The sequence below is a fragment of the Scleropages formosus genome, chromosome 20, assembly GCF_900964775.1.
Source record: "Scleropages formosus chromosome 20, fSclFor1.1, whole genome shotgun sequence".
Taxonomy (NCBI): domain Eukaryota; kingdom Metazoa; phylum Chordata; class Actinopteri; order Osteoglossiformes; family Osteoglossidae; genus Scleropages; species Scleropages formosus.
The window spans coordinates 11,496,044-11,522,501 of NC_041825.1; the positions used below are offsets into that span (position 1 = coordinate 11,496,044).

At 42.3% G+C, this 26,458-nt stretch overlaps 2 protein-coding genes across 3 annotated transcripts; both read right to left on the minus strand.

Moving 5' to 3' along the window:
• Positions 1-211: 211 nt before the first annotated feature.
• On the minus strand, positions 212-12,778 carry LOC108926779 (synaptotagmin-17-like). 2 transcript variants are annotated; one of them, XM_018739713.2, is made up of 8 exons: positions 12,764-12,778; positions 11,223-11,240; positions 8,190-8,338; positions 5,576-5,724; positions 4,754-5,376; positions 4,512-4,632; positions 2,870-3,025; positions 212-408 (listed from the first exon to the last, which is right to left on the minus strand). In XM_018739713.2, the coding sequence occupies exons 1-8, from the start codon at positions 12,776-12,778 to the stop codon at positions 212-214; spliced, it is 1,428 nt and encodes a 475-aa protein (XP_018595229.1). The 2 variants fall into 2 exon arrangements, with proteins under 2 accessions (XP_018595229.1, XP_029102864.1); XM_029247031.1 differs by lacking the exon at positions 11,223-11,240.
• Positions 12,779-17,155: 4,377 nt separating this feature from the next.
• Positions 17,156-22,487, minus strand: notum2 (notum pectinacetylesterase 2). Its single transcript, XM_018739203.1, has 11 exons — positions 22,225-22,487; positions 21,884-21,936; positions 21,362-21,457; positions 21,159-21,219; positions 20,812-20,888; positions 20,565-20,667; positions 19,809-19,997; positions 18,703-18,803; positions 18,414-18,561; positions 17,886-17,933; positions 17,156-17,459 (listed from the first exon to the last, which is right to left on the minus strand). Exons 1-11 carry the CDS (start codon positions 22,485-22,487, stop codon positions 17,156-17,158), a joined length of 1,443 nt encoding a protein of 480 aa, XP_018594719.1.
• Between the last annotated feature and the right edge of the window lie 3,971 nt (positions 22,488-26,458).

The window sequence follows — 26,458 nt, forward strand, 5'->3', positions numbered from 1 at the left end:
CCTTCCTTCCCAAGGGTCAGCTGATGCTGAAGAGGCACCTGAAAGTTTCAAATAGTATGGGCTTCTGGGGAAATTATCCAGCAGTGATAAATAAATCCTCACCCCGCCCCCCACCCCATGACCTCTCGGGACCTTTTGCCCCCCCCCCCCCCCACCCACCCCCGCTGCCCTCATCACCGCACCTCCTCAAACTCCCTCTTTCCCAAGGCCGTCATGTGACTTCGAGCGAAGCGAGGGACACTCGGTCGCACTCAGCCCGTGACCTCAGGGTGTGCCACTGCTCCACAGGGGTGCGCTGCGACCCCAGCAACCGCAGCCAGTGGTTGGCCTCAGGGGGTCCTGTGGAAAACCGTCCGATCACGATACGGCCCACGAAGTCGTTGCTGCTCTTCATGTTGTGTCCATAGACTGGAACAGAGAGAAAAAGACACAACCGTAAAGTGCCTTCCGCACACTGTCCTGTAAAAAAGGACAAGGTGAAAAGAACAGGAAATCCTCACGTTAACTTAAAGCTCACATGACTGGTTGTATGTTTACAGCTGTAAATATTTCCTAACGCTCTCAGTATAATACATGATCACACCCTGCCTCACTGCTACAGTTCAGTTCATTTGATTTATACAGTGCCGTAAAATCAACATTTAAGGTTCTTGCTAATTAAGGTTTTGTAGAGATTTATTCACAATGCCTTAATTATTAATATTTGTTTCTTAATGAAAATTCAAGAGGGAACATCCGTCTATTCAATTTCAAAAACTACTTGTCTCAAGCAAGGTTGCGGTGAACCACACCCTATCCAGGATTGGGAGCAAGCTTCGGTACACCCCGGATGGGATACCAGTCAGTCACAGGGTAGCCAGACACACACTCACTCATTCACTCACCCCTCTACACACTGAGGGCAATTCAGAGTGAGCAAGTCATCTGAACTGCATGTTTTTGGACTGTGCGAGGAAACCAGAGCAACCGGAGGAAAGCCATGCAGACACAGCACGGATCAGACCCAGATTCTCTCGCACCACTCAGGCGCTGCATCATCATACGACCCAGAAGGAACAATTAAACAAAAAAAAATTACTTCGCTGCCGTTAAGTGTTCCAACAGAACCTAATGTGACAGACCACATGACCATAACCTGACCAAGCGTAGGAGATGAACAGATTTACTCTGAGTCAAAAAAACTGGAAATTATCCCCACAAAGGAATCAGGGATCTCAGAAAAAAATGATGTTACTTCCCTCCGTGAAATAACCTCAGCATTCTTCATGTTTTCTTTTTCCCCATCGCCTCTTAACACACAAGTTGTGAGTGCAAAAAGGCAATAAAGTAGCTGCCCAAAATAAGAGGGATGGCATTTATCTACCTGGCAGTGCCCGGAATCAGCATCTTATTTCCCAAGAGGCATGAGCTTTTCTGCTACTTAAAATTGGGCTTCTTAGTTTCAAGGTAACATTTTTTACCTGTCCATTTTGGGCTCTTGTGCAATGGTATAGCACATCACATAAATGATTTCTTTCTTTCTCAAAAATCAAAACTATATCATTCGAATGAATGCTCTACTTGTTTTACAGTACAGTGGCTTGAAACATTATTAATCTTTATTCATGTGGACTTGGCATTTGAGGAGATGGGTTTGGTCTCCAAAGAGGAATCCCATATGTTGCGCTAACGGCCGCTTCTTCCTTAATCATTTTCTTTTTGGCAGAGTTCTCTTCCTATGTGCACCGCACATCCCTGTGGGGAGTCAAGGGGATGCATTATTAATGCAGCCTGAGTCAGCCACAGATGCAATGACCAGTTTGTCTAGGTTCCTGGGCCAGCCTGAGGAATATGTGATTCAGGGGAGGCCAGCTTGGACAGTGGGTGTTGCTTGAGCATTGGGTCTGTTAGCACATTTGCAAGAAGGCGTTGCGCAGTGATCAACAGTCAAAATTTTGATGGAACGAAACCCTTTAAAAGCAACATTTGAAGATATGCAAGTCATTGCCAAAGGTGATTTCCACACGTTTTTTCAGCCTTCCTCTTAACAAACCGGGTGTGGAATAGTTAGTACAGACATTAGTAGACATTCGTCTATTTTTTAATTCCAGTGCATCGATGTTCTACTTTATCACATGAAAGAAGAGATCCTGCTTTCATGTAATGCACATTACATACTCCAGCAGATAGTGGGAGAAATTAGTATTTGGTAAAACACTTATTGCAATAAACCAAAATAACCATGGTGCTCTCACATTTTCCATTGCCATATCCATTCCATATTATGTGCTCTCTTCAGAATTAAATCTCCTTGACTAACAAAATAAAAGCAGTAAGCAGCTGGTCTGGGAAAACCCAAAAAGCTTGATGACAGATTATGGAATAGGATCCATTGAGGTTCTTTTCTGAGCTATAATGGCTAATCTATTTCAGGATGAAAGCAGTCAGCCTGCTTCACCTGCAGAAGGCCTCTGTATGCTTCATGAGAACAGGAGAGCGTTGCACAGCCCTTTGTAATTTAGCAGATCAGCACATGGACACCGCACCATATTCTGCTCAGATACACAAATCACTGTCAAAGCAAGTGTCTGAAAGCTGTAGGAAAAGACCTTGCAATTAGTGAAACCAATCAGTGCAACAAAGGCCTTAATAGCAGAGACGTGTGGACTACGGTAACTTAGGTCTCTAAGTAGCTTATTAATATTCCATCACGTGAGTTAAAAGATCAGTCCCTACTGACAGTTTTTTGTTATTCTGTGGTTTGCAAAAATATTAGGAGCTTCACTTATTTTTAGGCCAGGGTCATCCTCCCAAGGGATGATCGTTAAAGATTTTAGCTGCAGCTGTTATCACAACATGTACAAGCAAATACAACGATGAGGCCAGGTACCTGAAAACACCAGGCTGACTTCACTGAGCTCTTCTTGAGGGACCTTGAAGCTGAATGACTCATTGTAAAAAGGGTCAATGGTTCCCTTCATGCAGGAGGTCTTCTTGGTCTTCACCAGCTTCAGCCCTGTCACTAGTTGGATCTTGACAAAAGGATCTAAATGAAAGACAAAAAACAAACACATTACTATTACAAATATTTTACAAATTTTTTAGACAAATAGAGTTTAAAACAAAGTGAGAAAAATGTGTTAAAGGGAGGTTTTATGAAAGGCAACGTTTGTTCTTGATATTTTTCGATGTCTTGTCTATGAATGATAAATGAGCACACACAGTATTACTGCATGTTTACTTAATAATCAGCACGGTAAAACAACAAATGGAGTGGTATTGCAAATAACTTGCACAAATAAATAAATAAAAGCATCTGTGACCAGTAAAACAAACTATGCAACTGTAGAATAACTTCCTAAACCTTTTTCTTAACCATAGCTCTGGATCACTAGATCTCCATCTTTGACCCATATCGAGACTTCAGGTCATATTCCAAAACAACTAGCTTGGATATATATATATATATACTGTATATTCTCAGACTTGCATTATTAAAGGTCTGTGCTGTTTCTCCATCCAAGAAATGATAGAACAATATATTTAACAACATAAAAACCAGACAATGTTACCATAATCACTCCACTTGTCACATAGTCATGTGCCAGAAAAGCAGAGAAAATCTGTGAATCCAGAACAGACAATGACTTTACTAATCTCCTCTGGCTAAACTAGTGTAAACAAACACAGTGACTGTAAGACAGTTGTGAGTGGTGGTGTGACTTTTCCTTCAAAAAACAGGCTTACTTGCTTTTCAGCTGTTACTTTCTAATACAGGTGGTCAGAAGGAACCCAGTCATAAGTCAACTTAGTCCAAAATTCCCTTATATGGTATTATTGGAACCATAAGGGTGTAAAATCAGTCAGCATTCATGAAGGCAATGTTGTATGATAGGACTTTGATACATTCACTAAAATTACACATTCAAATGTTTAAAGATGTGTTTCAAGTGAACTGGTGGCTAAATTGCTCATTGTGAGTGTGTGTGTGTTGCTCTAGTGTATGGTGATTGAACATAGGTAGTGTATCTAGCATTCTAAGTCACCTTGGAGGAAAAGCGTGTGCTCAATGACTAAATATAAATTACTCATATAGAATAATACAGGACAATATTACAGGTGTATTTCATGTTGCACTATTATTTTCCATTTTCATTTCTAACTGATTTCCTTAGTTTTTTCCTTTTCTATACCACTAGAATACTGATGGTTTCACTTGCTAACCACTGCGAAAAAGCAATTTTAATGCAATCACGAAACATTCTGAAAATAAAACAATGTTTTTGAAAATCGGACATAATCACTGATAGGCACGGTAACAGTCAGTAAGAGATATGGTGCCTTGTGGCAGCGTGGACAGCTCATGTTGTCGTATAGCAGATTGAGCAGTCGTAGTTATACAGTGAGATGAAAAGCCGGGACTCAGAAACAATATACTGTCATAAGGTTAATGGTACAGCTTTCGGAAGTCCAGGTTGTCGTAAGTCGTATGTCATAAATGAAGGACTATTGTTTTTCACAATGGAGAGTACCTGAGCCTTGGCACATGTCAGTCTGCAGCAGTTGCTTGGCTCGGATGATGTCGACGTTGAGTCTCCCAGCACTGGGCAGGTAGGTGAGGGATAGGAGCAGCTCACCAAGCTCCACCTCATTCTAAGAGCAAAACACCAATGACATCAGCAGTCACGGCTGGTGCAGTTTGGGGATCTCAAGTATGTTCCACAAAACCAACATTATCCAAGCACTATCAAACTAAATAGTTTTTGAGACATACCTGAGAACTTGGCACTAGCGCTTTCCACCAGTGGCCACCCTTGACCAGGTCGACATCACCCAGAGGCATAGTTACCTTCCCGATGACACAGTGTCGGGAAAACTTGTCAAAATCAATGACCGAAAGCAGCAGCGTGCGGCGCTGTGCTTCCAAGAAGGGCAGCTTAAAACTGAAACGCTCCTCAAAGACGGGGTTCTGAGTCTTCCTCTTGACACCAGTTTGCCGGGAGTTTTTGTTGTCAGGCAGCAGGCTTATCTTGACATAAGGATTGGAGTGGGCCATGTCTTGGCGGGAAACGTCACAGGAAACGGGAGGTGGTAGGTCACGTGCCTCGATTACTCTCACACTCAAGTGGTTGTGCACAAGGTCGTACTGAATGCTGAAGTGCAGCATGCCCAGCTGGTAGCGCAGCACAATCTCGTCATCCGTCAAGGAGTCCACATCATCGCCGCTGGAATCCGCCGAGTACAGCTGGGGCTCCAGCTTGCGGAAGTAGTCTTCCGACTTGTCGTACGGTTTCCGCAGGATGGCAGGTTGCACCGCCTCCTTCCTTGAACCCATGGCCCAGAACTCAATGGGCTTGATGTCCACCAGAGGAGAGCTGGGTCTCTGAGACTCCATGCCTGCCAGAAGATTGGGAGCAGTTGGTCACAACAGTTACACTACTACCATCCATATTCACATCCTTGTTCTTATTCGCATCTTAAGGTTAAAAAAAAAAAAAAAAGAAAATATTTACATGTAGAGCTGAAAAGTACAGGTTACCTTGCTCAAGGGTAAAACAGAAACATTTTTAGCCATAAGTCCAGGACAGAGACTCACTGGAGAGCTGGCGGGCCAAGCTGTAAGTGGAGCGAGACATTTCCCAGTTGGAGGACTGCCTTTTGGGGGAGCTCTTCTGAGGTGTGGCAGAAGCATCAAAAGCTATTGCTTCAGAATTTGTCTCTTTTTCATCTTTGCAATCATTGACCCTGACAGGAAAAAGAAAACACCATGAATAATTTCTTCCCTAAAAAGTATTTTTACACAGAGGAATAGTAGTTTTCCATTTTTCATTCCGTTCTTCTTATTTAGATAAAATGAATGTGGCCAGTAGTAGGCTGTACCACATAGGGTGAACTAATAAAAAGCTGTAAGTTCACGCTTTATTGCTTCATGTCTGATCATTTCCGAGACCAAACGCGTCTCTGTGTGTCACATTATATAAGCTAAAATTCCCTGATTTTTTTTGTACACTTAATCGATTTCTGTCAAGCAGAAATCTGAAGTGCTGTGGAGATTTTAACAGGGAAACAAGTACGATTTACCAGACAAATCATTTTCGGAGTGATCGATCAAGCATGTGGAAAGTCACTGACATGAAAACATACACAACAGACAAAACAAAGTACAATCAAAAATTGTGTGACTTGGACAAAGAAGCTTAAGACTAGGAACACACACACACACATTTTCAGAACTGCCTGTCCCATACGGGGTCGCGGGGAACCGGAGCCTACCCGGTAACAAAGGGCGTAAGGCCAGAGGGGGAGGGGACACACCCAGGACGGGACGCCGGTCCGTTACAAGGGACCCCAAGCGGGACTCAAACCCCACACCCACCAGAAAGCAGGACTGTGGTCCAACCCACCGCGCCACCTGACTAGGAACACAGTTTAATTTTTTTTTACTGAAATTAATGGAAATTGGGTGTCTGAAAAACTGAGATTTCTCTTTTGACTGATTTTTGCAGAAAACAAGTGGTGTCTCCTAAGCAAGACTTCTGTCTACTCAAATTAAACTACAGTAATTCCTCTTACCTGATTCTTCATTCTATCTATGCGTTCTGTTAAAATCTGTACTTTGCAGCGAGGGTAAACACTGCGTTGCCTTCATTCTATGTCAGACGACAGTAGTTGAATTCCTGTTATGCAGCTTGGTCAAACATGCCAACTCTCCAGATTATGGGCTGGACATGCCAATTGTCCAGATAATGAAGACCAGCTGGCTTTTTGAAAAGAGTTAAGCCCAATATAAGAGGCAGCTTGTTTTCAGGCTCAGGGACGTATCAAGCTAAAAGATCTCAGTATAGATGTGTGTGTGTGTGTGTGTGTGTGTGTGTGTGTGTGTGTGTGTGTGTGTGTGTGTGTGTGTGTGTCTTCACTGGAAATAGAAAGATAGCGGCGCTAAAGTTGTACTCAGAATGAAGTTCTTCTCTAAGTAGCTGCTGTACTAAATAATTTACTGTGACACAGATGCTCCCGAAATTTCTAACTCCGTAATCTCTCTCGGTGCTTTAGAAATTTACACGTTTAAATGTTCAGTATCAGACCTGCTTCAGCTACCACATGCTGGAATTGACCTTTAACGATTTACCTGTATAGCTGCATTTCTAATAGTGATTTAATAGCTTTAACTCTAACACTATTACTGTATATGGTGTTTCCAATATTTCTTCCACCCACTTTATGTGATCTTTAAGAGCAGCAGGACAGCTGGTCCTGTTTGGTATGAGACAAACCCCCGCCCCCTCAACGCAACAGAATGAGCCTGGAGTGGTAACAGCTGATATCCCAAGGAGAGAATCAGACAGTTTAAGATTGTAATCATTGACACTGAACCAGAAAGCTTAAACTGAAAAGTATATTCATTAAATGCAAGGAATATTTGCAGCACAAATTAGAAGTAGTTATGAAACAAAATTTTAGACAAATGTGCAACAGATTTCTAAAATGTTCTCACGGCACAAAGGCAGACTTTTGTTTTACATTCTAGATCTTAGCTTGCGGTGCATAGTTGCAGGGCAAACTAGGTAATCGTGCAGAAAGTGTCATACCTCCACCCGCCCCCATGCCGCTCTGTAAGCCACGGTGACTTTGCTATCGACATAATGACTCACTGGGAGCTGTGTCTGCTCAGTGCTTTCTGCCTGCGGCCCCTGTGACTCACATACCCCCCATCTCCCAACCTCCCTGCCAGGAGCAAAGGAAAGCTGCATCTGGCCATTGCCTACATGCAAGTCAGGCAGTCCAGATGTTATCCATGTCATCACAGCCCATAAACTGTGAAAGGCTTCCTGTGGGTAGCCCATGCACCCATTAACAAAGTAATGCAGCAGGCAGCTCTCTGGCACTGGGTCAGAAGGGTACCGCTAGTCGTTTCTGTGTGAGCTGACAATACTGGAGAGGCAAACGCAAATTCAAGTTCCACGTAATCCGCTGTGACGTGCTGCGATTCGGCAATAAAGCATCAAGGAGCGTGATTAGTTGTGAACATAGTATAGGTAGGGAACAATCTTAGGAAGATGCAGAGAACTCATTAAGGTTCAATGTCAATAATGGGAATGGGGCTATAAAAAGGACTGGTGTATTAATGCATTACACCTAAGTGCAAGCACAAAGTGTAAATAATAAGTAATTATACATCTGATTGTAGAGTATGTGGAAAGGACACTCACAACCAGGAAGGGGTCTGGGCAGGGAAAGGTCCCAGGATCTCCACCTCCTCCTCATTGGGCTGACAGCAGCTGCACTCCCAGCAGGACTGCCAACAAGACTGGCACGTCCAGCGACACAGGAGGAGGTTGGACAGTCTGGAAAGGAGACCCTAAAAGATAAGACCAGAGAGAAGGTTCTGCAGTATTGAAAGACAGAAAGAGATTTTTTTTCATGAGAAAATCTCCTTTCCACGTCTTAGATGTGCTGCAGTTGTGTTGTCACGGTTCTGCTGGGCCATAACGCATGATGTCGAAAAGAGGATTAAATCCATAATTTATCCATCAGTTATTAAACAAAAAACGCTTTTCCAATGAAGGACCAACATAGTCTGGAGCCCGTTTCTGAAGGAAAAGGCACAAGGCTAGGTACACTGAGGTTATACACACGACACCAGCCCATTGCATACACGCATTCATTTACTCACACATACTGACACATGGTGGTGGCAATTTGGAGCCACCAATTAGCCGTATTCAAATTCATATCTAAAGGCACCAGTGCTACCTACCCACAATGCCCCATGCCCCCCTTATAGGACTGACGCTCTACTGAAGCATCTCTGCGAAGAATCCAGGTCCCTGGCTAAACCTTCAGAAATAGTATTGAACAGCTAATCAAATTGTTCCTTGACTTCCAATGACCCCATCTTTATTTTTAGTGCTCAAGATGTCAGGCACTGTATCAAGTAAATATAAAGAATTTAGAGTTAAAAACACAACGGGATCTGGCTGATTTCCTGCTCAAAGCAAAAAAACTTGTTTTCACAAAGGTTACTTTTATGCGTTTACGGAAAAAAATACACTTTGAAATATTCATGCCTTCCTGTTCCGACAAACCTCCCCTAGCGTGACATGTAGTAAACAGGACAAATTGCCTACTTCCTGAAGCCAGCGTAACCTGAACAAACATACTGTGCCTCCTGAACCAGCCCACGCAGCGAGGCCCAATGCACTCAAACATTTACTTGCTCCTGCTTTTAATATGCAATATTAATAATATGCAATATACTTTTACTATGTAATCAGTATCTCTCAGACATTCACTTAATAAACTCAGTTCACCACGGGAGGGAAGTTCAGTTTTTGCATTGATCATACTATTTTTCAGTGTAAAGAAATCACGCTGAGACTCCGGAGACTTGATGTTTTATTCTGTAACCTTCTCTAGGTTTATCTGCAACAGCGGTGATATGATGTTTAGGGGAACTGAATGATGTGCTAAATACAGAATTTGCCGTAAGATAAGGATGCGTTCCACACCGTGCAGAGATACAGCCGAAGGGATGAAGACAGTGGTATCGGACATCTTCATCGGAGGGCCGGGGACTGTTAAGTGTAGTTTGCTGACAGCACACTTCAACATGCTGGCAATTCAATATGCAGCACGACATCACAAACTGCCATAAAAATGGGGAAAAAAGTAAGAATGAAAAAGGTTGGAAAAAGTGAAATATTTATGAAACTACGTACAGATGTTTTCCGATATACCACGTACTTCTACCGTGTTTTGACATTTTGACCTTTTATCGAAGGACTTTGTATTAAATGATCAAAGTCAAAGTCGGCTTTATTGTCACTTCCACAATTTGTTTAGAATATACATCGGCGTGAAATAGGGTTTCTCCTGGACCACACTCTTGCTAAATAATATTCGGATCATTAGACATTTGGTCATTATATGCATACATTTGAATTTTAACTAACATCCTAGCTAGCATAAAGTCGGGTTCTTCTTGCGTAACAAAAATATATCTCTAAATCGGTTTTTCAGACAATACGATCCGTAAAAGAGCTACATCACGAATTTTATTTTAAAGTACCGGTGATTTTAACAGTCAAATATATAGAAAAATTTGAAATGGTTTACGAATCCACAAAAATGCCAATACACTATACTTTAGCATTCCTCTAGGCCCCACTAAGAGACCTTGCCGCCAATGTACTTGTAGTTACGCTTGCTTCGATCGGCAGGGGAGACTGGGATTACGATCTCTCCATGGGATGTCTTCAGCGGACTTGCTACACATGCGTCCGATGGAGACTTGCATCCATGCAAAGCAGTTCCATAGGAAGAAAGTAAGAACAATAGGTTGTCCCGTAATGTACCCGTGAAGCTACGGCAGTCAGTACCAATGTAGTCATGACTAAGGGGCAAACAGTGCAGTGATTACTGAAGCCTCTGTGGGGGACTTCGGTCTATCGTTGAGACTTGCATCTGTCCCCGGTGTCCCCAGTAGAGTTGGTACCATATGACTATTAAAAACCATTCTTTTGGATTGTTGTTTTCAAGATCATCTACAGCAAGCGAATTAATAGAATACACCGAGAGACAAATCTCTGGAGGTCAAAAGCTAGAAATAAATCTGAAAATCGAATACAGATTTTCTAATGGTTTCTCAAATTTTTTTTTCCCCAGATGGGTGCTCTTCCACTAATTCGCTTAAACTTTGAAATCTCCAAGAAAGATGCGTTCCACAAACACCGCAGGAGGCTCAAAATAAAGAGCACAACTATTTGCCAGTAAAGCTTTTACAAAAAAATTTTCATGTAATTTATTATGTTTTAGCAGGAATTCTAAATGTAAAACCAATAGTCTCATATATGTACTCCTGTAACAGGAGCATGTATATGACAACTTTTGATACTATGTTGAAACAATTATCTAAAAAATAAATATGTAAAATCAATTGGGCATTTAAAGGTCTCTCAGATGTGTTGCATATATCACTATGTAAATAAATCACTGTCACAATCATAAAACACTGCATTATAAACATCTCCGTTTGAAAGTTATCATTTCTTTCAAAAAGCCAACACTTGAAGGCTACCTCGCAATAGGTGGTACATTACTGAAAATGCACAAACCCACAGAGAACAGCAGAATGTAGCTGTTTCTGTGCAGGAAATCTGGACAGTTTTCTCTGTGACCAGGTGTGTTTAAGAATGGAAATTATCTTGGCAGGAGTTTGTTGGCTGATACATTCTTCTTCTTACCTCATTGATGGGTTCCAACTGTCCTTTTTCAGAGCCACAGATGAGAAGACGCCAGTTTGGAATAAAAGATGGGAAAGAAGCAAAAGGAAAAGGGACAGTTTAGTTTAAACAAAAAAAAAAAAAAAAAAAACACAGAATTACTTTCATTCGACCTATTTTGATTAAACAGGAACAAATGCAATGCTGACTACAATAAAAATTTCTCTAAGCACGTAAATGTGTGTTCAGTTACACGTTTTGGTTGTGCCATTTTTGGAAAGAAATCTATTGACCTTGTTTCAAAAATCGCAATGTGTGATTTTGTCACAGGGCAATGTACACCTTAGGTGCACAGAGTATTTCAAAGGAAAGACCTTATAGCACAAGAACTCATCATGGAGCATTTTTACCCTTTACGTAAACTGCCTGATATTCCCATAATAATAATAATAATAATAATAATAATAATAATAATAATATGTTCATATAAAAAACTTCTACTCTGAAAGTAAACCACCTCAATGTTCAGTAAAACACTAGAAGTCATTTCTTAAATTTTCATGTTGTCTTGAGGACCACAGGCAGGGCTGTTCAGTGGCAGTGTTGTTTATCTACAGCTGACAGTCGTGTGTGTGTGTGTGTGTGTGTGTGTGTGTGTGTGTGTGTGTGTGTGTGCGCCTTCTCTACCCAGACAGGCTCCTCCCAGCCGCTGCCCCTCTGCCCTGTCTTTGCAATTAGCAGTGGCTGTAACCATGGCAACAGCGACTCTTGCATTGCCACTCCCACTCCCTATCGTTGTGATGCTCAGAAAGGCCTGAGGGACGAAGGCCAGAGGCAGGAAGACGCCTGTCACAGATACCTCACAGATCCCCTTCCCTGACAGCAAGGATACTGAACATCAGTGTCCACATCTACAGCAAAAAGCAAATAAACATTCTTTTGAAACCCTCACATCTTCTTCTGTATTTCTGTTCAAATAGCAGATGACCAAGTGTGACCACAATACCTTTGTACAGTTTGAACTGTCACTGTTATAAAACACTGTTACAGTAATACAACCTGTTGGACAATCTAGTGGAAAAACAGAAACCATGCAATTGCTTAAGCACGGGCAGGTTTATTTAGTCTATTACTTTGTTTTATCTGTAAATAAATTAGACATGTGCAACATACAGTGAAAGAATAGTTGTAAAAGGAAGGAACAGTATGAATGAACTTGAACTGTCATTAAAATAATTATTAGTGGTAGTGGTAGCGTCCATTTGTTAATTTTCCGTAAAAAAGAAAAAAAAACAAAAAACTGGTTCAATCTTCACCCGGTTCTCATGAAAACATAATTACAAATATGTGATAATTTAAAAATAATTATTTCATTACTGTGCACCAAATACATATACGTTAAAAATGCAGAAGCAATTCACAGACAGTGCAATTCAAAGTAGAATCGGTGTGTGCACGAAGGGACTGAACAAAAGAAAAATAACACATCTGAAATGTGCACCTGAATGTGTTTCTCCTGAGCATCCAGATTGCAAGACAGCGTTATGTCAATCCAGACTTACCTGTATATATGCCATCTTCATTTCAGTCTCTCTCCATCACCTCACAGTCCATCCGGGATGGCATTCCACTCTTCTCTGTCCATTTTGCCATCCGTCACAAAGAAAAAAACTCCCAAAGCCACTCCATCCTTTATCAATTCCCCGAGACACAGATACTTCCCACCCAGCGCACGACATCCACCATGTCTACCTATCTCCCGCTCTCAACCCCCCCACTCCCTCCAGTCCCCACCCATACATTCTCTCTCTTTCTTCGCGTGTCTCTTTTTCTTCCTCTTTGCTCTTGCCCGCTCCTCGCAGCAAAAATTCAAGACAGGTTGCGTGCACCGTTCTCCTATTTCCGAATTTGCTCTACCTATTTTTTCCCAGAAAGGGAAATAAAGAAAACAACAATATTTGCACTGTCACATACGAGCCAAGAGTCTTTCGTTGATACCAAAACTTACCTGTGTTTCAAAATACGTGGATTGTCAACATGGCCCTACCATCGCTGAACCTGTCTTATTCCTAGAAAGCAAGCAATCAACGATTTAAAGCAGTCTGATTGGGTACCTGCAACCACGGCAACAGGTTCTGCGCACAGCCTGTGGGAGAGAGCTCTTCTGCCTCTGTGTGCAGAGGGCTGGATGGCTTAAAAGGCACTGGCAAGTGCAGCAGCGTGGCCTTCCGAGTATTTCGTATGTTTCTCCGAAGCCCTGACTGAAGCCGGTAACCCGAGCAGGTGGACAGTTTAATGCATGGGACTAAGGTAAAAGTACGTTGTCATGGAGATGAAGGGAGCCATCACCTGTCATTCTGCAGGCTGGCTGAACACGTAGCCGGGCTCTTCGAAAAGCTACGACCCCGAATGTATTTCTACTTCGAAAGCCCGCACCATCACATTTAATTTTTTTCCTATAGCATTGCTGACACGAATGTTCAGTCGCCTGTTTTCGTCCTTTCTGAACGATACAGTAGTCTCATTTTATTGTATTTGCCTGATAATTTTATCTGGGAATTTCATGCGCTTAGCCTTAATTATTTTCCGAGCACATGCATCTATTCGAAGCCGCAACCAACAACAGGTTCCAGCCTGTGATCTTCGAGGAAACCCCTTAACCATCGTGTTATCGTCTCGGTCACGAATTCTTAAAAGTGTTCAAACTGGTTCAATATGTTTTAATAAAAGCAATTTGTTCTGTATTCCATTTTCAGTCGGCAGGCTGTCATTTTTTGCTCCACTCTCTTTAAAAGAACATAAAAGAAAGGCCACTCAAGGTCTCATACTGACACCTTGTGTCTGAGAATGGATTTTCAAACGAGTAGAGAGTCAAACTGCAGAAACACCAGCAAGGTGTGTGCAGGGCACGCCAACCACTTCACTTAACTACGGTACCTGAGCGAAAAGGGAAGCCATCGTCTACTCTACACACAAACTTGCTTTGTGGGATTTTTAATCCTTTAACACTGGAGGCTCTCTCTGTCACTCACACACTATGGGTGACTTACAGTCCTCAATCCAGCATGTCTTTGGACTGTGGGAGGAAACCAGAGCACCCAGAAGAAACCCACACAGACACGGGGAGAACATGTAAACTCCACATGGACTGAGTGGGGACTGAACTCATATTCTCTCACACCCCCAGGTGCTGTGAGACAGCAGCGCTACTCACTACGCCACTGTGCAGCCCAGTGAAAAAAAATAAAACATTAATTTTCAATCTACTTCCAGCAGTTGAGAGAAATGTTGTATGTGATGGGAAAAAGAGCTGCTGCCTTCAGAACCAAAGGTTGCAGGCTCAAGTCCCACCTCCATCTGTAGTACCCTTGAGGAAGGTACTTACCTTAAATTGTTCCAGTAAAAATTACCCAGCTGTATAAATGGGTAGAAAACTGTAAGAAGCATAACATTGTAAGTCGCTTTGGAGAAAACACACACACAATGTTTACAACCACTTATCCTGAGCAGAGTCACAGCAAGCCGGAGCCTAACCCGGCAACGCAGGGCGCAAGGCTGAAGGAGGAGAGGACACATCCCCGACGGGATGCGAGTCCGCCACAAGGCACCCCCAGCAGAACTCAAACCCCAGACCCACCACAGAGGAGGCCCCGGCCAAACCCGCTGCACCACTGTGTCCCCATTGGAGAAAAGCGACGGCTAAATGTAAATATGACATTAAATTGTGTTCTTTCAAGACAATGAAGAGTGTACAAAGAATGCAAGAAACATCGAACAATTCATGAGTGTCTTTCTCTAGTCTCTGTTCTGCGGTTCCCGCATTATTAGACATTGGCTTCGCTTTGAATTAAATGTTCAATAGTACTTTATTTCTGTGGTTTTTGTCAATATTTATTGAGATTATCATTGTTTTCTTGCAGATCATATGTTTTTAAGCATGATCAGAGGGTAAACTGGGAGAGACCTAACGCAAGCCAAATGAAATTATTCTTGTACCGATGCCAGCACATATATAACTTATCCTCAGCATGAACAAAGGTAGCAGAACCGATCGAACTCCAAAAAACGTACAGCAGAGAAACGCTGACATTGATCCTTCTGAACTCTCTCTGATTTTTTTTCAATAGTTGCATGTTCTTGTGTTCTTGAGTTGATATTCGATTACACAGGCAGGCAGTTTTCACTAAGTAACTTGAGTAACTTGAGTAACTTCCACAGGAGGAGAAGGAAGTGGAGTTTGGACCTGGGTTTGTCTACTGTAAGACAATGTCTTTAACCACTTCTACCAGCTGCTCCAGCACGTGGTGCGCTGAGACGGATCTCTTTTAGCGAAGACACTGGAATTTTCCACTCATTTTGTATTTGCTGTAAAGTTATGCTAGGAGTCATAAGAAACAACATGTTGCAGGGCAATAGATGCAAGGGAGCTATTGAATGGATCCTATTTCTTCAATGTTAACTAAGAAAAACAAGGTTACCACCTAATGCGATCAGCTGCACATTGGAGCAAAATCATAATTCAAACATAAGACTCTTGTAGAGCTTCCCCAGAAAACACAGGAAATAAAATACAAATATGACTGAATGCCTTTAGGACTGTATTTAAATATGGAATGTTGATGAAGCACAAACATGACATGAGCTTTATTTTTCAGCTTTATTTAATGAGTAATTCTTTTCCAATACAAGAAATAAACAAAAATGATAAGGTGGATATTTGTACCTATGAATATACATTAACAAGTACAATAAACAATAAATATTTTACCTATAGAATAATTATAAGTGATACATTTGAAGGCATTGTAGATCTGTGATTTTTAAGTTAAAATCTGATCCAATAAAAATCAGCAAAATCCGAAAAGAATTTAACAAATGAAAAAAAAACACACACAGAGATGAATTTCCCACAACTCATTATTAAATTTTGAATGAAAGCCATTTTTTAAAGGAGACTTAAAACCCAAATGCAAGTCTTTTGCTGTTAAATGCAGCATGAAATGCTTTAAATTATCATTTAACTTTTTAAAGCCAATACTTTAAACAATAAAAATGAACAGTGTAGTTGGTACCACGACCGGTAATTCAGAAATTCACTTTATCATTACACTGCCTAAATGTACCAGTCAAGTGCCACATCAACCAATCTAAGATCTTGTTGCATGCACACAGCATATTTTTGAAGTTCAGTTTAATCAGGAGATGGTTGTGGCTATTTCTTTGCGAGTGATAGTGAGTGAGTCAATGTTTAAGAATATTTTCAGTGACAGAAGCAATAGCAAAAGCAAAAAGATGACATTACATATTATACTTTATATGTGGTAATATACAGAATAGCAAACAGAGGTTGGAGGCAATGGCTTTTCAATCGTTCTGTACAGTATGACGTCAATGGATAGCAGAGAAGTACCTTGTTGTACTTCAGTCCTTCTCTCGGCACAGTGAGAACTAGGGAGCCTAGGAATGGAGCTGTTTATTTTGTGTGCATCAGCCAGTGTAATTCCTGGTAACCCACCTCATCTTAATTCTACCACTCGATACACAGGTAGTGCGGCTCTATCGTAAAAGTACAAAATGGCATCTTGGAAAAATTATTAGATTTAACTGAAAAGCTCCAAAAAGTGAAAGCAGACAAACGTCTCCTTTGCCGGATGGCTAAATGGGATGTGATGCAGCATAACCGAGTGGACTGGATGGAAGTCTAATAGCTAAATTCAGACATTCAATGCCCAGGTCATAAAAGTCTTCCAGACAAATCCCAAACCGGCCTGGGACATACAGAGACCTCTCCCTTCGGCGGCACGGGACGCCTGGGAAAACCGTGTGTACGGAAATCCAGTGACAAAACCCACTGGTCAAAACACCAAGTTGCAGTAGAGCACAAAGGAATGCTGTGTGGCACAAGTGAGTACCAGAACTGGGTCTGTGCATCGCGTTTGCAGTGCAGTCGCTTCCTAGCCTCCGTTACTAACCACGGCGGTCAGGCTGCCATCTTGCTTTGGGTCCAGGCCCAACTTCTGCAAGTCCAGGCCCATGGCAGCTAGCATCTGCAGGAGGGTCAACTCCTGGTGGGTGGCCTGATCGATCAGAGCTGGACAGGTGGGGTTACACTGCGGCCACTGGCAGCTGTCGATCAGGTGGAACGGACAACCCTTGATGGCGGTCTTGCTGTTACGGTTGGCCTCCTGGAGGCTCTTGTCCCAGCACTGCAGGGCTCTTGCAAGAGAAGTTCCTTTAACCTGGAAATCCATCCAGTTACTGTGTACAGGGAGAAGAGGGAAGCACACCCAACAGCGAATCTTTGCATCAGGTACTCAATCTTCGTCAATGTGTGAATCAGCTCTCTACCCTTCCCTCCACGCTTTGGATTGCGAAACACCGTAAAATTCGTTCCATAACCAAGCCCTGACCCTACAGCGAGCTCCACCTCCATTTGACCTCAGACCCTAGCTAACCATGCCCATCAACCCCTGACTCTGGCCCCTTTCCAGACTCCGCCCCCCAGCGAGTGAAGTTGGGAGGCTCGACCCAGATGGCGGACAGCGAAAGTGTGAAATGGCAGCCGGTGACAGACAGAATGCGGCATGATGAACGAGCACACGGAAACAGTAGCATGAGCTCATTCTGCAGAGATGGAGCGAAGCTTGTTAATCTGCTCTTCAGGCCCGGCTCAGATGTCCTTACCTTTTAGTGATCAATGTGTGGGACAAGCAGGAGGGAGCAAACACCGCCCTAGAGACACACAGCAAACAGTCAACGGGGAACGCAGAGCGCGGCCGCACGGCACAGTTACGCTGCAGAGAAACGTTCTCCGACGCATGACAAAGTTACGCTAGCGTGCGACACTGCGACGCAGGGCTAACGGCCTCAACGCAGTCGCGAAAGCCACGCCGCAGCACTAAACACTTACGTTTCACATCCACAGTTCACAGTCACAATCACCCCGGAGTCTATTTCTTGTCAAGATTTTTTTCACTTTCCTTTTTGAAAGAGCGATGCTACACTATACTCACGTCTCAGATTATAGACTGGATTTGTGGTCATTTTTGGTGCTCTTTTTCACATTTTTGTCCCTTTCGCTGCCATTTCTTAACATCACAGCCGGTGTTTTTGCTCACTCTCAGTGTCGGATTCATAAGAGTACGCAGTACAAGCAACCATAACACGAGCGCTCTTGTGGAAAAGGACAGGAGGTGTTTGTGTGATACTCACGAAACATCTTTAAGTGAGCTCTTGAGCTCTTTGCCCAGGTTCTGCATGTACGTCCACTGCTCCTCAGACAGAGACTGGCCACCCAGGTAGATGTTCTCCACCCGCAGCTGCTCCTCATCGAACAGCCATTGCACCACAAACAGAGGGGCTGAGGGCAAGACGCACATCATCTTAGTCAATGAGACATGCAATTCCGCTTTAATTACCATGCTCTCAGTGGTATACCGACACTGTGGGAGTGCAGGGGCTACATGCTCGTTTCGCCGCAAATGTGCAATGTGTCACTCACGAGACAAGGAGGCGTAAAGCTTGTGGCCGAAGAAACACTGCCACTCTTCGCCTTTCTTGTACTGCTGCCGGCACTTTTCTGGAATCATCCCATTCCACAGCCTGGAGAGGCAACATAAATCTCTCTACAATCTTTAACCATCCCAAGACAAGTAGAAATCACACACATGCTGTCTGAAACCGCGTGTCCCAACAAACCGGAGCCGAACCCGGAAACACAGGGCACAAGGCTGGAGGGTGAGGGGACACACCCAGGACGGGACGCCAGTCCATCACAATGCACTCCAAGCAGGACTCGAACCCCAGACCCACCAGAGAGCGGGACCCGGCCAAGTCTGCTGTGTCACCGCACCCCCCACAAGTAGAAATTAATTGCTATGATAATTTAATGAGTACATGTCAAAGTAAGGGATTACCTTCATTGAAACAGCATTGCTCGAGGACACACAATTTAGCCGTACTTGAGTAAGAAAAACAAAGCTTAAAGGCTAATTTATTCTTTTTTTTTCCATATCTGGAACTGTTATAACACGTCCTGATTATTTATGAAATGCGTATTAACAAAATTATTTAATTGTCAAAAGGGCTAAAAAATTAACTCAGGATATAAGGATATCAGAAAGTATTGGAGGGAAATTCAGCAGAAGCCTTGTTGCAATAATTTCCTGTATTACACTGGAAGCTTCACTGCATTTTAAGTCTCTCTAAAGGAGGCATATTGTGTAAGGCTCTGTTCCACATTCATATGAAAGAAAAGAGTAAAAAATATTTTGCTGCTATTAAAGACTATATATCGAACTGCTGTATTTATCTATCAAATACTAAAATACAAGCAAAATTGTATGAAAAACTGCAAAAAAAAAAAAAGTATCTTGCAAAGCAGCAGTTTGTTTATATGGTAAAGTTGGGTTTGAATGTTAATTAGGTGTTCTACATATGGAGTGGCAGGTAGCCTAAGCTTAATGTTGTATGTCTTTTTGTCCAACCTATATATTCACGCATATAATACTGGTCTGAGGTTCAAATTCACCTAGACAACATGTCAAAAAGGCCAAACTTCCATTTTTAGTACCAAAGTCATGAAAACACAGGGTGCTCGCTTTTTACCTAAGGCCTTTTTTAATAGCATCTGTCGGAGTGCAGGACACACTGTCGGGGCACTCTGTCGCCTTCTGCTGCTTGCTTTCCAAGAACCAGCCGGAGTCCACGAGTCCTCGCACCTGTGCCTCCGCCCCCAGCTGCTCCAGCTGAGCTGACACCTTCTCAATATTCAGCAGCACACCTGTTCCCCCAGCACTGCCAGCACAAAAGAGCCTCGGTTTCCCTTTTCATCACATCCAAGTGCTCAGCAATGGAAATAAGTAGACTGTGACATCAGTTAAAACAATGCAGGGATTAGGGAGCTGAAGGTTCCTTATTTAAAACTCCCTTAAACGTGTTGCCAAACTGGGAGGAATTTTCAGAGCAAATTCTGCTTCCGTTAGGGGACATTTATAGACGTAGTGCTATTAGGTGTGGTAATGCAAGGTCCAGTGCACATTTTTATAGCAGACAGCAGGATGTGCCAAAAATACATGATGTCAGTGTTGTATGTGAAAGCACAGGATGTCCCACACAGGAGCAAAACAGGGAGGGCATGTAATCTTGTATGGTTCCAGAACATTGCTCTTTATAACAGTTGCACCAGGTAGCAACTAGTAACTAATCAATTAAATTGGCAATCAAGTTTTTATTTAAGTCATCACAAAGCATGTTGAGCCAGTCATGCGGAAAAAAATTACATTTTACAACGGCCCCTTTTTAGGAAGGTGGTGGACTTAGATCCTTGGAAAATATGTGTAACGGTCAGATGTGAAAGTTTACCTTGTTCCAGCCAGCATGATAACTTTGGCTTGCTTGATGCCCTTGAGAACGAGGTCTTTAATCACCTCACGGATTATCAGGGATCCCATGAAGGCGTACTCAGCTGTAAGATATTCAGGGCATATGACAATATGCATCCATGCACTACACATGCATTAGAGACACAACATGCAAATACCATTTACGCAATAGACACGGTCTCATGTATCATGTTGGCTGGAACATGAAAGGGGAAATATTGCCATACTTGGGTCTTTTCCTTGGCGGGCCTTGACTGGCGGTCCAGTTCCACTCCACACATCACTGGAGCAGTATGGAACAAACCTAGAACAAAAAAAATCACTGAGATTTAATTCACCCTAAAATAATCAAAACAAATTTTAACAACTCAAACCAGATTACTGATTTATACCAACATCATTGGGACAAATGAGTTTATTCTAACAAAAGGTTCAGGTGGGGGTATCTGTGCTGTTATGCAGTCTCCACAAGTTAAATGCCAGTAGAATTGACTTAACTAACCTAGTTAAAATATTTGCCAAGTGTTTTAAACTTGTTAACATGTCTTTAAAAAATGCACTTCATAGAACTTACACAATGTTGGTGTTCCACCAGTGTGGATTTTCTTCAAGTTGTGACGACAGGATCCCAGTGCCTAGAAAGTGTTCAAAGTTGTCAGACTCAAATAGAAATCAGTGCATATTTACTCAGAAGTCAGCATCACAGGTTGATGAGTGCTGGGGGGGGGGGACTTGTGTCACGGGCCAAAGGTAGAGGATATGAGTTTGCTGGCAAACCTTTCCGTGTTTGGGGCCACTCTGATGAGCTCATGAGGCGAGGGATATTTTTGTATCTGGAGTCGCAGGTCTCCTTGTTGTAGCAGCACCATCCACCTAAAAATATGACACTAATGTTAGTATTAGAGGAGTGGAGAAGGGAGATCCCAATGGGCCCAAGCTCATGCACCTGTGGCTCCACTTGTTCCATTCACCTGCCTGAGCTTTTTTATTGTCACCAGTAAAGAGCTGCCTGCAGCTGGACTCACTGAGATGACAGGCTTCTGAGATTTACATCCTGAGAAAAAAAACCTTGTATAGAGCACTGGCTATATGACATCGCCCAAAAGGCTTTTTCAGAGTAAATGGCTGAATAACCGTGCACAGTTTTTCAAGTATATATTTAATCAGACTTGGAATTGTGAAGTTTCTAGAGTGTGAAAAAACAGAAATGGCATCTACCAGTCAGAATTCCACCATCTGCAGCATTTTATTAATGTACATGTTCTGTTAGTTATCCAAACGATGTGCATAAAAACTTACCTTCCAAAAATATGAGCCATCTCTTACTTCCCTTGAATTCTTTTAAGTAATACCTGTGGGGCACCAGTAAAGCATACAAAAATGAAACCTTCACCAACATCTTCACAGCATTTTTCAAACAATCTGGCTTTAAAAATCTTTTTTTTTTTTTTGCTTAGTGAATATATAAATTACATTATTGCTTCATTTACAATAGACATAAATCAATGTAAACTTATAATTACAAAAAGGCTAATGGAGAATTCTGTAGATGTGCAAAACTGGTGTAAGAAAGCATGTTCCCTGGAGGTCTGAAGGAACCAGGCCAGGGGCAGTAGTCGTTTTTTTTTTTTTTGTCTCACCCTGCTGCTGTACCATCATTGCAGGTGACCTGCGTGTTTTTAAGGAAGTGCAGCTTCATGTCATCGCTGGGCTTCTGGTTCGAGGCACCGCTTTTCGGCTCACTAGCACTAGTGACGGGCTGGGTCTCGCTCTCAGGGGCCACCTCTCCCCCTGCACTTCCCATCTTCTTGGGAGACTTGCTGGCGGGTTTGGCGTTGCGGTTGTTCTGGCAGGTTACCACTCCCAGCAGGAGCAGCAGAATCACATGGCCCAGGACATTCATCGCAGATCCAGCCAGAACACCTTGAAGGTGAAGAGCGAAGCCTTACAAATCTAGTCAAGGACTTGATTCAATAGCAGCTGAACCCTATGCATGTGAACATTTATATTTATATAGGTTCATAAAGGGACAAAATTCCATCTGCAAATCTCAGCAATTGCAATCATACCAGGCTGCCTTTCTGTTTACTGTCGAAGTAAGTTTCTCCCAAAGAGAAACCAAAGGAAACAGTTATGATGAGTCACAGTTACATCATTGTTATAACTATACATTATCATTAGTATTCTCTTGCTTTGATGTCTAATTTGCAATAAGGAACCAGACCTCTGTTTAAATCTCTTGAAGGAATACAATACATACCCTTCAGCAGGCACTTCTGGTAAACAGCAGGTGCAAGAGAGGACCTCTAGGCCAGGTGAACTACTGCTGTCGCTGCAAGGGCCAAGAGTGAATGGCGGGCAGAGAGGAAGCCTTCGTAAATTCTGGTTAGGGCTCAGGTGTGGCGTCGACTTTATAGCGCCACCATATGGATCACATTTCCGTGCATTCCCTTTGAGCTGCCGCCAAATCCGGGCAGACGACACACGGGGTTGGATGGCGAATGCCGAGGAGAAAAGATAACACACGTTCTCCTGAACTCATTTCAAAGGCCCCAACCCATTCCCGCATTAAGCCCTCCCTCCCCTTTACACTAGGCTAAGCTTTGATTTAAACACTTACATGGTGAGGCTAACAGCACAGCAATTTGAGGTGGTATGTTTCCCCACGGTTCCTGGATTGCTGTCTAAGTCAGCTTGATGGCATGAATAGTCACTGCAGATACTGAAGATCAACAAGGTACAACGGATGCCAGCTGCATCAGTAACCAACACCACGAGATATGCTGAGGTGCAATTCTCGAATCCCACTACACGTGGAGCGAAGGCTCACACAGCTGACGATTTACGAGTTACCCTAAGCTATCAAAATCTGCTTCAGATCTTTGTTTCATAGTCTTTTTAAATGTGGAACTTTGTTTTTATATTAAAAATGGAATATTGTTACTGAGTAGAGAGAACTTAGCCTAAGGGCGAGAGTGAGCATAAAGTGGGTAATTGGGAAAGCTACAACTGGCTAGTACTACATATTGCTTTAACACAAATTAATGTGATGCTTCACCCGGTCACTTATTTACAGATCAATGTGTGCAATCGATGCATGCTGCAGTTCTGAGACTTCTAATAATGTGTGATTCAGTCACAGACAGTAACACAAACCGCTCCACATTCAGGGCTCAATATTTCCTGTACTCCAAAATCTCCGCTTTTCAGCTTTCAGCTCTATAGTTTTGCAGAACAAGCTACAAGACACTGTCATGTGCAATTTAAGCTCAGTTCAGCCTATTTCAGAGCTTTGCTTCAAGTTAATGTTGGACCTATTCTGTTGAAACAGAGGCTATACAAAATCCTGAAGTTGTTGAATTTCATGTAATAAAGTAATAGCACATAAAGAGAGGCATGAAGAGCATGAATTATTAGAAAATAGAAAATATTTATACATTTAATGGACATGTTTAGAAAAAAACATAACATTAAATTAGTTGCAAACATTTGTAGAAAAAAAAGCATGCTAAATGTGTAACACATGTAGTACTACTCATTCTTCTTTAAACTCATGATGTAACTGGGATAAAGAATTATTCTTAATGATTCTTTTTTTTTTTTTACCTTTATGCATGTTTCCAACAGAACCAGGTGTGAATCAGTGGTGCAGGGCAGGGCAGTTTGACTCTGGGCACGAAAAGCCAGGGTATTTGTAACCGATCTCACATATCCCTGGGATGGCTGCAGGGTGACGTGCTGATCAGCAATGCAGATCCCGAGCCTGGCTTCTGAAACTCTCATCAATGAAATGCACACCATCCCAAGTTGTCAATCAAGCCAATAATGAGTCCCGTAGAGGGACAGAACTAATGGTCTGAAGCAGGCGCCCTGGGTAGTGCAGAAAGTACCCTTCCATACCTGCATGTCCCTTGCAGCTAGCACAGCACACCTGTAGGTTCGTGATTATATAGTAGTTTAAAAATGTTTTATCTTTTTGCTTTCTTTATCATCTTTTATATTTCTCAAGGCTTTTTTTTTTTAATTGATGGAGACATACACAGTTCACATCCGTAGCGTAGTAGATGCTCTTGAGCGTGTTCCCTGGCTACACAAGGGAATCTTTGCAACGGGAGCTACTTTGTTAAATAATGATAGGGATCCCCAAAAGGAACACCTATTTTTAGTAATCATGTGGCTAGCTGGTTTTTAAAAATTATTTAAAATTCAAGAAAACGCAATGAAGACACCATACCAACAACCAAAGCTTGCAAATTGAAGCTGATGTTCCAAGTATAGTAGGCTGTACTTTTTAAAAGAATCATAGCAAGTCACTGATTTATTTCAGTTTCTCTTTTTCAGGTTCTATGAAATTGTGTGCTATATCTTTGCTTACTTATCACCTGTTAGCTATTCTGGTAGCTTTTTAGTGATGCCAGAAAATACACTAAGATATGTGAAAATGTTTTATTGATAATTTATTTTGTTTTACAATTTATTTTTGTTTCAAAAGGAATTCAATGACATACCCACTCTGAATTTGATCTACCGAGCTTAAAACTTTTTCATTCCATCACTATTTAGAAGCATGCGAAAGAACCATCTATCTTCTCAGAAATCTATTCAACAATCTGTTAAACAGATACCTGAAATACCTTAAAAATGAAAAAATTGCTGTAAATCCATCACCTTTTCAGCCAGAACGTTGTGAGCAAACCTCTTATAAGGAATTGCTAGCATTTTACTTCTTTGATATCTGCTCCGACAGATGATATTTTTTGTTGGCGGCTGGATTTGAGAGTCATAATTTGAAGTAGATCAATAAAGAAACAATATGGATGTTCCCAGTTCCCTGTGGCTTCCCACCTCTGAACTTGGAGTTTGTCTATGTTCTACTGATACCAGGGATTACAAAGTGGCACAATTTTCACCTTCAGTTCACCAACAGCTTGTTTACTTCCACTGTAGGAACATTTAGCCTTTAAGCATTCAGGGGCACAACAAGTTGATACAGTGGAAAGGACAAAAAGAGAAGAGCAGTTTGGAATATTGCGAATATGGATGCTACCACTCAGCATTCTCACCGAAGCAAAGAAGGACACCAATTTATACTCTTCTCCTTTGTTTGGAATCCGTGTTTAAAATGGATCCCCCCAAGGTCAGACAAGAAGCTCTGTAGACCCGGGTGGTCTGAGCACTTTGTCTGCTGTGCATGTGTGTCATCACTACAGCCTGGTCTAAGGGCAAGCAAGAGCATTTATCAGCTGACAGGTCCAATGCAGACCATGCTATGAAGACTGTTGTAGGCTTGATGTCAACCAAGAAAACGACAGAGGTCATAACCCGATAGTAGTAAGTTCAAAAATTACCATTCATGCTTCAAACATAACCATATGCTGGTTGTGTGGGTGTCCTTCAATTACACACCTGATGCACTGAAAAATGTATGTGCCAGTGGTGTGTATTATGCCTCAGATATGCACCCTTATGTGAACTCAATGCACTTCGCATAATCCCCTGCCTGAAAAACCATTATTTGATCAATTCTGACATCGCTAGTTTAAATTACATCCAAATCTGTTCACAACATCAGCCAATATTTCCCACTTGTCACCAGCTAGGGCACTCACCATGAGAGAAATACATCACTAATGAAACCGAAGAACAGCTTGTTTACGAGCAGCACTAGAACGCCACTCGTAGAGTCAGAACCTCGTCCAGGGTATAGGGGGGTTTTGGGCTTGGGGCCAGTGCTGGGTTTCAGTTCAATCAGCTGGCCTGACAGCGTAGCTCCATAACTGGTGCAAAGTGCAATCCCCACTAAAGAGGGCTAATGGGGGAACGAGTATGCCGTGCAGAAGCTCATCAAAAGGCAGGTGCATTTTGAAGTCCGTT